The sequence below is a fragment of the Ictalurus furcatus genome, chromosome 1 (assembly GCF_023375685.1).
Source record: "Ictalurus furcatus strain D&B chromosome 1, Billie_1.0, whole genome shotgun sequence".
In the NCBI taxonomy this organism is placed as follows: Eukaryota; Metazoa; Chordata; class Actinopteri; order Siluriformes; family Ictaluridae; genus Ictalurus; species Ictalurus furcatus.
This window is the reverse complement of record NC_071255.1, coordinates 30,447,476-30,463,228: the sequence shown is the minus strand read 5'-3', so window position 1 is coordinate 30,463,228 and position 15,753 is coordinate 30,447,476. Positions and strand designations below refer to the sequence as shown.

The 15,753-nt window shown below is 42.2% G+C and overlaps 1 protein-coding gene across 4 annotated transcripts in view; it reads left to right on the top strand.

Moving 5' to 3' along the window:
• The window catches only part of pard3aa (par-3 family cell polarity regulator alpha, a), a 434,509-nt gene that overhangs the window by 401,381 nt on the left and 17,375 nt on the right, over positions 1 to 15,753 (top strand). For all 4 annotated transcript variants that reach the window (XM_053635967.1, XM_053635945.1, XM_053635955.1 and 1 more), the window contains one exon: positions 7,689 to 7,812. In XM_053635967.1, coding sequence (XP_053491942.1) covers positions 7,689 to 7,812 — 124 coding nt within the window. The remainder of the gene's footprint in view (positions 1 to 7,688; positions 7,813 to 15,753) is intronic.

The following is a 15,753-nucleotide window of genomic DNA, read 5'->3' as shown; positions in this document are numbered from 1 at the left end:
GAGAAAGAGTGTCAGGAGCGGGAGAGTGAGTCAGAAGAGAAAGAGTGTCAGAGGAGTGGGAGAGTGAGTCAGAGGAGAGAGAGAGTGAGTCAGAGGAGCGGGAGAGTGAGTCAGAGGAGAGAGAGAGTGAGTCAGAGGAGCGGGAGAGTGAGTCAGAGGAGAGAGGGTTGAGAGAGTCAGAGGAGAGAGGGTTGAGAGAGTCAGAGGATATAGTGTCAGAGAGAGAGTGTGTGTGTGTGTGTGTGTGTGTGTGTCAGAGAGAGAGAAAAGGGGGAGGGGGGTCAGTGACTGATGGTCAGGGCTGTGATGTAGAACCAGGATGGTTAGTTAGTGGTCCCAGGAGGCCCTCCTGAGGGATGGAGGTGTGTGTTTGCATTTGCACTTGCACCTGTCTGTATTCAAGAGCTTAGAGAGGCTTTGTGTTCCTCTACCTTTATTATCCTCTCTCCTCTTTACTCTCCACAAGAGCTCCTACAAAGGGAGGACGCTTGTCTGAGTGTGTCTGTGTCTCTGTGTTTGTGAGAACAGAGTGGGTCAAGATGCCCTAGAAGAGCTCCCTCCCTCGTTCCTGAAGCACCCTCACTCTTACCCAGCAGAGCGTGGTCTCGCTAATCGTGCTCCCTGCTCCTTTTGTCACGCCTCACGGGTCTGTGAATAGGATGCCAGAGGCCGTGGAGATGGAGGATGGAACAGAAAGAGAGAAACAAAAAGACACGTCTCTCGTCCCTGGCGGGGGAGCTTATTAGTGAGCATCTATGGGAGAATGGGCACTTGGCTAGGGTTGGAGAGGGCACAGCGGGGCATCAGTTACACGGGCCATGAATGAAGTCAGGGAACAGTAAACCAGCCGTACTATCAGCCCTCTGTTGTCTGAGCTGCAGCTGTCACTCACTCAATACAATAACCAGACTTTTCCGTCTTTCTGGCTCACGGCCATCGGTCCTGAGAGAAGAGCCAAAACTGAGGCTGTAAAAACAGTGTGAAAGATGAGGAGAAGGATGTAAATAGACAGAGAGAGCTGAAGAGAGAGGAAAAGAAAGACTGGCTGAGATGAAATAAAAAGTGACACATCACCAGAATTACAGATAACACATAATGTCAGACCAAAAAGGCTAACTATTGAAGGACGTAAAGTATTGCAGAACGGTGGCGTGTGGTCGGACGGACTCGGTCAAGTCTGATTGAGTCCTGAGTTAAGCAGATCGGTTGATGTGCATTGATTTCCTGTGAAGATTAGAGGAAAAAAGAGCAAACTTTATCCTGAACTGGTTTTATCTGGGCCTCTGAAAATGACCAGGAGTAATTCAGATTTAATCTCTGTGCTTTGTGTGTGTGTATGTATGTGTGTGTGTGTGTCTCTCACTGTCATCCCGCAGTTATAACAGGCTTTGATGGAAAATGAAAGTCTGCAGGGTGTAGAATTAATATGACTTAAGCTTTTGAGTTGATGCAATATGGCTGCAGACCAGGCAAGTCTTCAGAGAGAGAGAGACTTACTTACTCTAATCTATCTTACTCTTACGCTATTAGAATATTTGAATGGCCCATTTTAGGTATATAAAAATGGGCAGTGTTGCTGATTATCTGATTTAATTGAAACTTCTATTGACAAGAAACCTGTTTGTGTTCATTAAAAGAAAAATTCCACCCTGAAAGACTCGACTCGTGTAGATATTTACAATCACGTTATCCTCAATTGGGCGACGTATGTTGTGAATAAACACTGATTTGACTTTTCCATCGAGATGTTGGTCTCATTTTCCCAGTGTACAACAGTTTCCTACATCACTCACGATGCACGGTGCCACTGGGATTTACTCCTTAATCAACCTCTACTTGAAGAACGACGCAGCAGCACTTTAGTCCTCTGTCCATCTCTCTGGATTCCTCACGCGTACATTCTGCTCAAACAGACCAGCTTCCAGAGCGTCATGCTAACAACACCACAGTCAAGCTTGTAGCTCGCTGCCTAGCCGAGCTGAGAAACCTATTGCTGTTTTGTAACTGGAAAAAAATATGTCGATATAAACCTATTTAATGTGTTTCAGGATGAACTTTTTCTTTACAAGATGACTTCTTTTTTTTTATTTATTTTTTTTTATACAACATTCCATTCAACCAAGTCCACTGCCATGTGAAGGAAGGGGAACAAAGCAGTTTATAGTAGCCGTATTGATGGGCATCCTGGGATTTCATCTGTTTAACGCTCTGCAAGGCCGGGATGGATCCCAGCTCTATTCACTTACCGTGAAATTGTCCTTCAAAAAAAAAAAGAAGAAGAAGAAGAAAAAAAAATCCCAACACCTGTCTAATCAAGTCTACATCAGACCTAATCATGTGCCAACTACAACCAGCGCATGGAATACCATTCACAACCAGAAGTATTAGAAGTAACAGTATTGTTATATCTATTTCTTCCAAGAATGTTCAATTTCTTCAGCTCACTTCTGACAAAATCTTCCATCTGCGACCCTCGTGTGCCGAGTCTATAAAAACCGTCTCTTTCCATCGCCGGTATCTGGTGAGTTCATGCCTCTATTGTTTCCTCTGATGATGAGGGCCCTCTCAATACAACATTATCAGTGTGCTGCCACATCTGCTTTCCTACAGTATGTGCGAGAGCAAGCGAGTGTCACACAAGATTTCGCAGCATTTAATCTGCCACAATAACATTCCGTCGCTGGAGAAATTGCTTTCGGAGGCCCGGGAAGTAAACAGACAAGGGGTGTTATTCGGGAAGACAATATAGAGAAAGGACGGTCGGTAGCGGGAGAAGGAAAAGGAGAGCAGGAGACAGAAATAAAGAGAGAATGAATGGAAAAGGGGAGGGGTACAAGCAATTGTAAACTGACCTTTCAGTCAGTGAGCACAAGACAGATATTGAGTGATTCTCATTGTGCCGGGAGAATGAACCTGTTGGCTCGTTAAATGCTGTGGCATATGGATGTTTTATCACCCTCCGCCTTTAATTGCTTTACTGTCAGAACGTTGTAGTACCCAGGCTGCATTTAAACATCAGAAGCCGGAATAAAAACCAGGGAGGGTTCAAACATGGAAAAAACGTGTCTGCCTCTCAAACCGAACAGTCCTTTGTCCTCTATACCGGGTTTCAGCTTTCATGTGATTTGACCTTTTATCCGTTGCATAAACAAGAAGCCCAGGCAGAGCTGTCTGTTTCTCAGTCCTTGCTCCTACTGTGCTGCTGTCCGGAGCAGTAGGAACGGTGCGGATGACTGCATTTGTTCTAATTGCATGCGCTTTGTTGATGCAAATTGCTGCCAGCCTCTGTGAGCTCTTGTTTAGCCGGGCCGCTGGCTGACATTGATGCATGCCCTGTGGTATTTATAATCCTAGAGACACCTGATATTTCATGATCAAAGAGACTGATCTTGTGTGATGATGTTGAGGTATTCACAGTACCGGTCAGCCAGATGGGAGGATCCATCTGGTTTATGTATGAGGGATGAATACGGGCTGTGGAGAGGCTGGTACGGCTCCTACTGCCTCTTGGCACTGTTTTCCTTCTCTGATCACTGGAGCTAATTTCTTACGCTGACTTGGGGATTTATGGTGCATCTGCTTTCATTTCATTTTTATTTGTATAGCACTTTTTCCAATAGACACAAATCATGAATTTAGATCCCTAATGAATAACCCAGGGGTGATAGGGGTGGCAAAGAAGAACTCCTCCTTGACATGAGAAAGAAACCAGCCTGTGGAACCCATCCTCTTCTGGGTGACGCTGGATATTGGGATTAGAAAGCATTTAACAGGTATAGAAGAGTAAAGTCAAGTAGGTTGAACGGATGTTCAGTATGTATGAGCAGATTCTTGAATAAAAGTCCTGGCATGAGCACAGGACAGTCTTTATGATAACGGCATCAGTTCTTAGCTACAAATCTACAATATCCAGATGAGATTATATACTCGAGCAAGGATTTTTTGGGAAGTTTAAGCAACTCTGATGTTAGGGAACTTTTTCACAAAGAAAAAAGGCATCTGTCTTTGCACTGCGATGGGGTGGAGAGGGTTGAAAATGAATTCCCTCTTGCAGATCAGATAGCAGCAAGTTCTTTGAACTACCTTTTTATTTTTTTTTTTGAGTTCCTCATCAGTCCCTCACCCAACCCGTGAAGATGAGCCCCTTGATCCTGTGCAGTTTCCATTTCTCCAACTCCTCGCTGTCATTTTCAAATTTTAATTAGTTTATGATCTTGTTGCTCCATATACAAGCACTCGTATACTGGAAGGTTGTAAAAGACTGCTCTCAATTTCAAATAAATGGATATGAGCTGCTGAAGGCCGTTTGAGAGACAGTGTGGATACAAGCTGGGACTGGTTTATAGTCCCCACGATTGTGCTCATCTCTGAGCTCAGGTGTTCAGGAGACTCCCTTTCTCAGTGGCTTATAGACAATTTGACCTTTCCAGGGTCAAAAAGAAGCATTAACGACCGCCTCTGAGCTGTTTGTTTTGTTGCCAGGGGGTTGAGAAGAGACTGCAGGAGGATTATGATAATAGGACCTTTCTGACATCTCCATGTCTATCAGCTAATGGATGGACGGGAGGATTAATAAAGCACAGACTAGACTGACATGTCGGTAGAGTGAAGGAGGTGTGTCAGATGAGTCTATCCCACTCTTTCCTGGAAAATGTTCAGCTCTAATCCAATCAAATGGCTCTTTGATGATTCCAGCACCAGTCACATGTCAACCCCCCTAGCTTCCAACATCATCAAGGCTCCTCCTGCAAAACCAGGTTGATGTGAATAAAAGCTGAGCCTTCTCGCCTCTGAATCCTCCTACTCTCTCACTCATTTCCTCTTCACAGGCCTTGTTTGTTGTTCATTTACTCTGCGCCGCTCAAACCTTGTTAACGTTTTTTTTTTTCTCTCACTGAGAGCGTGGACACCAGGCACCATGCCACCGACAGAAATGTGTAATCACACGTTTTTACAAGAGCTAATGGCCAAATTAATTCCCCCTCACAGATGCGTGGTAATGACCGAGTGATTTGTTGCTTATTTTTCACAGGAATTCATTGCTTTTTTGAAAAGACGCAGCTGACGCAGGTCTGCAAATGGACACAAAAGAGGGGATCTACCAAGACGCCAACAAGCCTTTCAGTCCAATCTGTCAAATTCGTGGCAAAAACATCCATTAGCAAATTGAAACCTTTTTTTTCCCCTTTTGTGTCTGGTGCCTTGGCCCACACTTTGACTTTTTTTTTTTGCGTTTTCAGATGATAAGATGCTTGATACTCATAGGAAAGGATCATTCTGGTTAAAATAACGGTAAATGTCAGGATTTCAATGACTCCTCATGTCGTATGTGTGTGGTCAAATTGACACCTGGCATATTCAGATTCCAGTCAAGTTCTATTTATCAACCAAAGGCTCTTTATTATTGAATATTATTGCCATTTCTTTGTTGCTTCAATTTAGGCTTTGAGTCATTGGCACTTTCAGCCTTAGAATGGATTTTACCGGATGCGTACACATTCCTTCATTTCCAGGCATTTCTCTTGTATTTTTTCCCATTGAAAGCGTTTCTCTTTCTTGTTGTTTCTTCACGTCACTCTCATGGTGAAAACTTGTACCTAGGTATCATCCGGGTAAGTCAGCTCAGTCTAATGAATTAAATTTCCACCTGAAAGTACATGTGAAAGAAGCACTCGGTAGCTGTGACAGTGCTGGATGTATTTCATACCTATTTAATCTTAAATGTGCAGTCTTTGAAACGTATTTGGCAGAAATGAAGAAAGAAGAGTATTGTGTAGTGACAACAGGTTTGTTTTATTCAGGATTAGTGAAGAGAATTCATTCAAGAATGAAAAAGAAGGAGATTTTGTTTCTGGGCCCAGCATTAGTGCTTAAAAGAAATCTTTATTAAGACGAAGAAGTCATACAGACATTCATTCATCTAAAATGGCCTGGGCCAGAGGTTAGAAACAAAAGCCCACACCATTGAAGCTAATGACCCATTTCATTTATAGAGCTTCACTTATACTGCCTCGCAAATGAACATAACGGCCTCCGAGCTCTTCCACGACTGCATATGCATATAGGAATTGGGAATTAAATGAGCTATGGATAATACAATTGATTTTAATGGCCTCCTAGAACAACAGAGCTGGGATGTTCCACTATGATGTCTCGGCCGCTCTCATTCAGGTCCATTGGTCCTTTACGGGAAGTGATTTAGTTGCGTTTTAATGAAGCCTGATTGGCAAGCATGTGCGAGCGACCATTATCATCAGCGGGCCGCTTCTCACTTCAGTCTACAATTATGGGCACATTTAGGCACAAAGACTTGGACATTTAAATAATACATCAGCAGTGACGGCAGCTCTGCGACCAGGCCACATCCTCATCTGTCCCTCGTCCTGTCACTCCTCACCTCGATTGACATTTTATCAGAAAGCTGAGATATTTCTCTCTCACACACACACACACACACACAGAAAATTTACTTTAATTTCCATATAAAGATGGGTGACAAAAGGTAAAAAAATCACAAAGTGATACAGGGGGCATCGCGTCTCTCGGGTTAGGGGTTCGAATCCAACCTCGCCCCGTGTGCGTAGAGTTTGCATGTTCTCCAGATTTTGCTTCAGGGGTTTCCTACAGGTATGTGTTGTAGGCTGTGATGGATTGGCATCCTGTCCAGGGTGTCCCCCACCTTGTGCCCCAATTTCCATGGGATAGGCTCCCATGTGACCCTGTATAGGTTTCTGTTTACATTTTATCGAGAGATATACCGAACATTTTTTTCTATCGTTACCGATGAACGTGTACCATCGCTAAATACTGATACGGTTTTATCGCCTAGCGCTACTACATGGCCTCCTTTCCTTTTTCTTTGCCGCTCTCTTTCCTTCTGTCACTGTGTAAATCAGTATTAATCTCACTGACTGTCATATCGTAATAAGAGGATTGTCCGTCATGGCCAGTGTGCACATGGGTGCTGATTAAAAAAATCAAATAAAAAAAGAAACATTGTTTGATTAACAGAGGCAACTGCATCGATTTCTATTGACAGATGCTCTTGCGGCCATGAATAAAAGTGATGCAAATGAGTTGCTAAAGCACTCCAGGCAGAGAGATGGCCTTGTGCCTGCTAAAGGCAGCCTTAAGGGCCATGGTGTCAGTGGCCATGGTTTACTGGGGCCTCCATCAGTGAGACATTTTTGTCCACTTCACTGCCCCAGGAGGAACCAAAGAACTCAGGGCGTGCATGGGGGGAGAAAGAAATGGACAGTCTATAGATGCAGTTTAGGCTAATGGCTGGAGATCTAGGGAATGCGGTCATTCCATCTTCTCTTTGCTGATAAACCACAACAAACTATACACACATTTTGAGGCATTTACACTCTTATGGAATGGTGAATGGATAGCCCACGACAGAGATACATTTTATTTTATATAACGTGATTTACGTATCCTATAAGCACAATTATATAATAATCAGATGGTTTGGCGGGTCTGTTTATTGCTGCTTTAATACACCAGGGTAAAAGAGGCAAAGCAAGGAGTAGCTTTATTGTCTCTGCAAGCTACTCTACTTATTGATTGCCCTGACTGCCTCTTACTCCTCTCAGGTTAAAATCTGCGTAGACGATGACATTAGGGCATGCACAAATGAGGATGTACGACCGTCGTTAATTCTTTCACTCTCTCTTCTTCCATAGCAACAGACTGGCACCTAGCAACCATGACCGGATACAGCGGCTGAGGCAGGAGTTCCAGCAGGCCAAGCAGGAGGAGGAGCCTGACGACCGGCGCCGTACTTACAGCCTCCAGCAGCAGCCGTGGGTAAGAGAGGCTGTTCTCACTCATGTCTGACTATACTGATCCATTCATACTGTTTCAGGATAATGTACAGTTTCACTATGGTCCTTTTTTGCATATGGAAGAGATGACAATAACAATCTACATGACTTGGCCAGTTTGGTCTTTCCGAACCTTGAGTGCTTAGGACACATCTGGCGCACTAACTGCAGCTGGACACAGCCCTTTTAATGATTTAGGTTCAAGTCAGATAGTCATCTAGTAGCCATAAACAATTGTGGCGTATATATTAAAAGAACATTATACTACAGTGCTGTTGAGTTCTTGATCCTGATTGGTCTGAAGCTGGTGATTCATTTTCTATAACAGTAGCTCTGACAGTAGTGCTGGCTACAAGGGGAAATACAAGTTTATAGCAATGCACTCATTCTATTGCATCATAATTTCTGAAGAAACAGGGACTTGTGTGGAGTATGCGCCACATAAATAGATTTTTAAAAACACACGTAATTGATTGATATGGTGACGTTTTCTGTGTGGAGAAGTTGAGGACATGGCAAAGTGTACAGTATGGAGAGCTTTGAGGTTTTTGCTTAACATGTCAAGCTGAGCATTTTTATCCCAATAACCGGGTGTGTCTCAATCAGTTCCCTAGCTTCCTCGGTCGTGAAACGGTATATTGTGTACATGAGGTACTACACATTGGGACACTGATAATTCAATTTCCGGGGACGTGACTACGTACTCGTGTTGTAAAATATCAAAAATTCAAAACGTAAAATAAAAATATTTAAGTTTTATTTTTTTTACGTGTCATATTAATGTGGTAGCTTAATCACACGTATTTCTGTCATGGTACGTCAAGCAAGATCGTGGACTAGCTAGTGGATTTAAAAAAAAAAAAAAAAAAAATCATTACACAATTAAGTCATTAGACTCAAACAAACCATATATATCTATCCATCCATCTGCTATACCGCTTATCCTTCCTTCAGGTTCACGGGAAACCTAGAGCCTATCCCAGAGAGCATCGGGCACAAGGCGGGGTACACTCTGGACAGGGTGCCAATCCATCGCAGGGCACACTCACACACACATTCACACACACCCATTCATACACTACAGACACTTTAGACATGCCAATCAGCCTACCATGCATGTCTTTGGACTGGGGGAGGAAACCGGAGTACCCGGAGGAAACCCCCGCAGCACGGGGAGAACATGCAAACTCTGCACACACAGGGCCACAATGGGAATCGAACCCCCGACCCTGGAGGTGTGAGGCAAACGTGCTAACCACTAAGCCACCGTGCACCCCCAAACCATATATATAACATCAAATAAAGTAACGATCACTAACGTAAATAATTATTTTAGAGCTACAACAACGATAACAAGCTCACGTTTGTAGATGAAGTTGGCTGAGAGTTCGTCTCCCGTTTTTAATTGAGTTGAGAGGCTTCAGAAAACATTTTCAATAAGGGAGCATAGTGAGCATCGATGCGTCCTGGTTTTTACGGTACACTGAGGGACTTTTTGGGAAGTGAACGTTCGAGTGCACTGGAAGGATTTTGAGAGCCCTTAAAATGGCCGACTTCCTGATCAAATACCCTGACCACTGAACTAGGGAGCTGATTGAGACACACCAACAGACACTGATACTGCTAAAACATAAGTTATGACAGGAACCAACTGAACACCAACATTTAATGCAACTATAAATGGATAAAAAGCATGCCATTCTTTACTAAACAAAAAGCTGCTGTGATATAAGAGGAATATAACACTTCAGGACAAAAAAAAAGAAACATTCCCCATCGTGATTGCTCTGCATTATAGGTGTTAGTAGGACACGTACACATCGTCTCCTCTTGCATTTAGGTTTGGTCTGATTGGGTGTTTTGGGAATAACTGGGTTCTACACCTGTGATTACAGACGTGACACGGCTTGTTAATTTCTTGCTGACGTTGCACGTTCAGCTAAATAAGCACCTCTGGAGTATCTAAAGCATGTATTTTCCAATCTGTATAGCAAAAAATGTCATTTAATAGCAATGGCTCATGGGAATGGCTCAAAGGGAGCAGCAGCACCCCCAGCCGTATCTACCGAGATCTTTTTCAGTTTATTTACAAATCTCTAGAAACCCCATTTATTCATCAGTCACACACTCATGGGTGTATGTTTTAACACTAAGCCCCTGTTCCTCGAGCCTCATTTGTATTTAAGGGTTAGAGGTTAGACATTATTTTAATGTTATCTCCAAGATAAAACAATATGCACTACTCAGGGGGCTGGGAACTTGAGCCAGGGATCAGAGGTCACATAGCTGTGTATCTGTGCGCTGTAATGGCTTGAATCGGACATGGAAATCTGTCCTGTAGCTTCCTGTTCGAGGCACGGGGGGATTTTAAGGGATGACAGCCTAATTACCTTGAGGGATAGAACTATTTCCTAAATTAGGGGTCAGCTCACTGACCCTCCTGTCTTGGACACATGTTCCTTCATAGACTTGAATTCCTAAATAGTTCAGCAGGAACGGATTATTTCTAAGGTGTCTCTTTAATGCAAAGGTGGGGGGGACTGCATAGCCCCCCCAAAAATAGACTTAATCATTTCTTTTTCAGTCTTGCACACACACATTTATCTGAAATGTGTGGAGCAGCTCCAGATGAATTTCCCTCATCATATCAGTGACAAATAATTAAAGCAGCGACAGTATTTGAGTGGAATTTCTTGACGGCATCTAAAATATCATTTCTTCTTCAAATACGTGTCTGCGTATCGTTCCATGATTTTTAACTCTTGACTGATTAACTGGAAGCAGGTGCAATGTTCAGAATTCCGAATGCAACTGGACTCTTCATTATGTCGAAACCACCATCAGCGAAGAGCTAGTGTGTGTTTGCCGCTGATTAGTCTCTCTGATTGCTGTATGGATGGACTGGAGTAAAGGCTGTTTGTGCGACTAATGGTGGAACTACAGCAGGTTACGCTAACAAAACTGAGATGGCGCATTGTGGTGTTGTTTCTGTTTCCAAATGACTTGTGAATAAGTATCCATGAGTAATTTGGTGAGCCTTCTCGGGCTGGAAATGGTCACAGTAAATCATCAGAATGGTAATGTTGTCACTTGAGTTAGAGGAATGCCATTAGCTTTATAAAATTAGGTTTTGTTTAAAAGGAGTGGGCAATCAGTACCCTGGCTACCCTGCACAAATATATTATCTACTGTTTTGTTTTTTTCTGGTGGGGGGGGGGTTCGTAGTTTATTCTTAGTTTATTTATTCGTAGTTGCTTGGCAGACAAGTAGGTCCAACAAACATAAAAAAAAGAAAACAAGCAGGTTAGCACGTTTGCCTTGCACCGTCAGGGTTGGGGGTTGCATGGAGTTTGCATGTTCCCATTGCATGTTGCATGTTGGGGGTTTAATGAGTCTTTACTGGTCACACATACATATGCACAGTGAAATTCTTTTCTTCGCATACCCCAGCATGTTAGGAAGTTGGAGTCAGAGCGCAGGATCAGCCATGATACAGAGGAGCAGAGAGGGTTAAGGACCTTGCTCAAGGGCCCAACAGCGGCAGCTTGGCAGTGCTGGGGCTTGAACCCCCGAGCTTACAATCAGTAACCCAGAGCCTTAACCGCCAAGCCATCACAGATCTTACTCACGCTCCCTCTCTGTATCAGCGCGCCTACACAGCGCGTGATCAGCAACACGGCCTCATCACTAACACATCACTTCCGTTATAATAAAAGACAGAATTTACACTGCAAGCGCACAAATACAGCATATAATGACAATAAACTTAAATTAAACTAAACCTTTTAAGCAGCTTGCACCAGTTTCCCCCGCCCCTTACCCACAGTGGAGCATTTTGGATATAAACATAAATTTGTAATCGTGCATCAGTTTGAATTCCACAGTGTTTAAAATGCCCCCCTGCCTTAGAGGACTCAGAGGTTACACACTTTCTTTCTCAGTCACGTGACGATTTCACGTCCGTCTGATGGAGACTGAGGTCATGTTGGGAATAAAAGGTAACGCTGACAGAAAGTAAACTGAAGAAAGTCATTATCGGTGACTCGGGTGTCTGCTAATGCTAGCGTGCGTATGACGTCATGCGCCGTCGCCTAGGAAGCAGTTTATACGTCCGGTTAGTAAAAAAAAACAAAAACAAAACACTAGTGTTATATTTGAGATGATATTACCTTTCTAAAATCCACACACTAGACAGTAGAGTACATAGTGCATAGTGTAAGTGTACAGTACTTCATTTGGGATACAACTTTAGTATTTACTCTCCGAAGCGTGTTTTCGGAACAGAAGTAACGTAATGAGTAATTCTCCCCCGTGCTGCACGCAGACCAACTAATGCATAATGAGATTCGTTGACAATGATTTTCATAATCGATTTTATCGATTAGTTGTTGCAGCTCTAACCTACAGTAATGATTTTGGTTGATGATATTGTGCTTGATTTTTCATGTCTTACCCATAAACCATGTAAAGTCAAATTAGGTCCCCAAATGGCTTCTTTTACACTATATATGTTCACAACATAGGGCATAACATATTGGTGGGAAACTTATAAACCCAATAGTATGCTATTTGTAATTCAGCCACAAAATCCATAAAGGGCTCATGGTATTTCTGTTGTGTTTTTGTCTCATTTTGTCTCTGATGTTGTTAAGAACCCTGGTCATGCTCTATAATACGCCCTGTGAGGTAGACAAGCAGAAACATAAAGTCCCTGTCAAAAAATAAATACATTTGCAACATTTGAGCATCATTGCTACTAGTCCCAACCACCACAGAACAACTTGTGCTTTCCAGCTGCCATTATGTGATAATCCTGGACCTGGATTTATAACTGTACCATGCCATACTTCACTGGCCAAATGTGGGAAGGTGTTAATACTAAGTAGAAGCAAAGCACTGCTGCAGTGCTGACTTAGATTTACACACACATTAGACAATCTGGCCCTGAAGACATCCAATAGCTTGTGCATGTTCCGGTAGTTGTAAGTCTGGAGGTATCCATGAAGCAGTAATAAAATCTAGGTAATAAAATCTAGGTTCTCCCCCGAGTTCAGCTTTATTAGTGGCTTGGGGCTTTGACGGTACGTTCTGCGCGATATGCTTTTCAGGTGATGAGTAGCCAAGCAAGGCTTTTGATTCCGTCACTTGGAGTGATCGCAGCAGTCAGGTTTTGGACATAAAGCAACTTTTTTCTGATTGTAATGTACACCACTTCTCCATCGTCAGTTATGTAACAGGCTGGTGAATTACAGAAGTGCTGGAATATGAGCATCACTCTGTTATATATTACATTAAAAAGGGGAGGAAAAAAAAAAAAAGGTTGTTTCTAGCCACTGGAACATGAACGGCTTTGTGAAATATTGATGCCTGTTGTAAACAGTTATTACATCTTTAAACAGTAATGTCAAATAATCTTTGAGAGGTTTGTTTATCTGTCTGTAGGCTTGTGTGTGTGTGTAGATGGGAGTGTTGTAGAGCTTCACACTCTTGTATTCTGTCTGTACTAAAAATTACAACTAGTGTAAAATTAGAGTCTCTCGGCCTTAAATATCCTGCACAACACACACTGTATTAAAGATTTAGAGCTTAAAAAGCAGTCTGTATTAACTGGAGGCCCACTAAAGGTGTTAAAATGCAGTGAGAGAGAAAAATACAGCGAGAAGGAAGAGGATGTGGGAGACTGGCTTAGTTTAATACTTCACTGTCAAAGCATGCTGTCAAAACCCTGACAAGATGGTGTCATTAACCTGTCATAATAAGGTAACAAGCCGCTTTCGGGTGATTCATAACTCTATTTGAAGGCAAATAACCCAAACAACAAAGAGCAGATTTTTATAATAGTCCAATGTCAACACGTTTCAAAGTATGGAGTGATGCAGAGACTATAGCAGGGTTCGCAAAATCCTCACTGTTGGAAAAATTTCTCCAGTCCAGACATCTCGGAACAGATTTATTTGATGAACCTATCCATCTCTTCAAAGATTAGATTCCTTATTTAATATTCTTGCTCTGTATTCGAGCCCTAGAGCTTTTTATTCCTGAACTTTCCATTGATCTAACACATCAAGTCCAAGTTGATATTATTTATAGGCTGTTTGTTTTTGAGTTAATGAGATTTGATTTAAAGCTATTCACTTAAAGAGAGCAGTCAAACACGCTAATAACTATAAAAACTCAATATAATAACTTTAATAAAGCTGGTGGTGATTTCCAGCTCTGAGATCTCTTGGCTACGCTCCACAGACCCCACTTTGAGAACCACTACACTGTAGGAAGTTCTCAGCACACTGAAGCGGACTAGAAAAGACCCGATGGTTATGTAATTCCAAAGAGAAAAAACTTTCATGCAACATTTACTTGCAGCGCTGTTGTTACTGATTAAGTGTTCAGTGTATAAATACTGAAAGTCATAGCAGCAACCGCTGAGGACTTAACACTTGGCGTGAGGACAGTGTGAAGCCTGGGATGTGCACGGAGGTTGTGAAATGATCATTTAAAAGTTCTCTTTAAATGCGCTTGGCGTATGAAAATCCTCCCCAGTGATGATTTATTGTGTTTGAAATGCAGCCATGAAGTGATGCAGACTCCACAACTTAAGAGCCAAGTCAACGTTAATCACTTCTGTGAAAGTATGACCTCTACAACTCCTGACATGCGTCGTCCTACAAAATAACGCAATATACATATACAGTGTCAAACAGTCCCATTTCTCAATGTAGACTCCTGGATTTAATGACCATTATGCCATTACTCATTTCCGTGACCTTAAAATGTTCTATTCCCCTGTTTTAGTTACTGTTTTATTTTAACTTTCTTCCACGGTCCCAGCCTGCTGCATTAAGATAGCTAATGACACTATAATCAGAGAGAGAGAGAGAGAGACAGAGGAAAAAAAAACACATCAATTCAAAGTCCCTTTATTTATTTATTTCTTAATGATCTGTCCAGGTGACAGTTTTTGTCTACAAACAGGTACCACCCTGAAAATGGAGTAATTTGAGGCACACACCCCAATCATAATAACCGTTTTTACAACCCTAATAACAGTCAGAGGTCAAGCTCTAAGTTGAAGTTTTCCTACTTGGGAAGTCTTCAGGACAGATGGCTGCACTTTGCAGTTTCACTGTAACATGACAAGCTGCATTTTTGTTTATTAACTTAATGAGAGAGAAAAAAGAGAGAGGTTGGTGAGAGAACAACTGTTTATAGCTTAACTGATTTATTAATGGATTCAAAAATCTTGAATTAATGGATATATATATATATATATATATATATATATATATATATATATATATATCACTGGACTGGCTGTACTTGCTGTGGTATAAGAATACAGGAATAAGGAATAAACCACCCAGAATCATAATATAATAAATCTTCGCATGGGGCCACATCACACTACCCCGTATCTGATTATTTTCCTATAACAGCACACCCTGTCATGTTTTATGCCTTTCTTGGTTGTGGCTTTCATACATAGAATATTTCGGAGACTCTAGTACTGTGTTTGGATTCCTGAAACCCAATTTGGATTGCGAAGTCTCTCTCTCTCTCTCTCTCTCTCTCTCTCTCTCACTGAGAGACTTGTTGGCATGTAGGTTTGTTCTTTACTGCTTTTGCTCCAAACCCTAAAGGCATGATTTTCACCTCCTTTATCTGGACATAACAGTAAGTGCAAATCATAGGGAGAGAATAATCTCTGTGCTGCCAGATGCCTGCCTCAACACTGTGCCAGAGCTCAGACAATTAGATCCACCTTGTTTTACTTTCCGCGCACAGCCATGGCCTGTAGGTTACGTCCAGGTTATTGTGGTGCCCAGATGTTTAACTTAAAGCACAAACTCTTTCTAAAATCCTCCTTTCCTGTATTAATCAATGGGGATCAGTCTTTTGTCAGGAGGTGCATGGACATTTCTCTGGC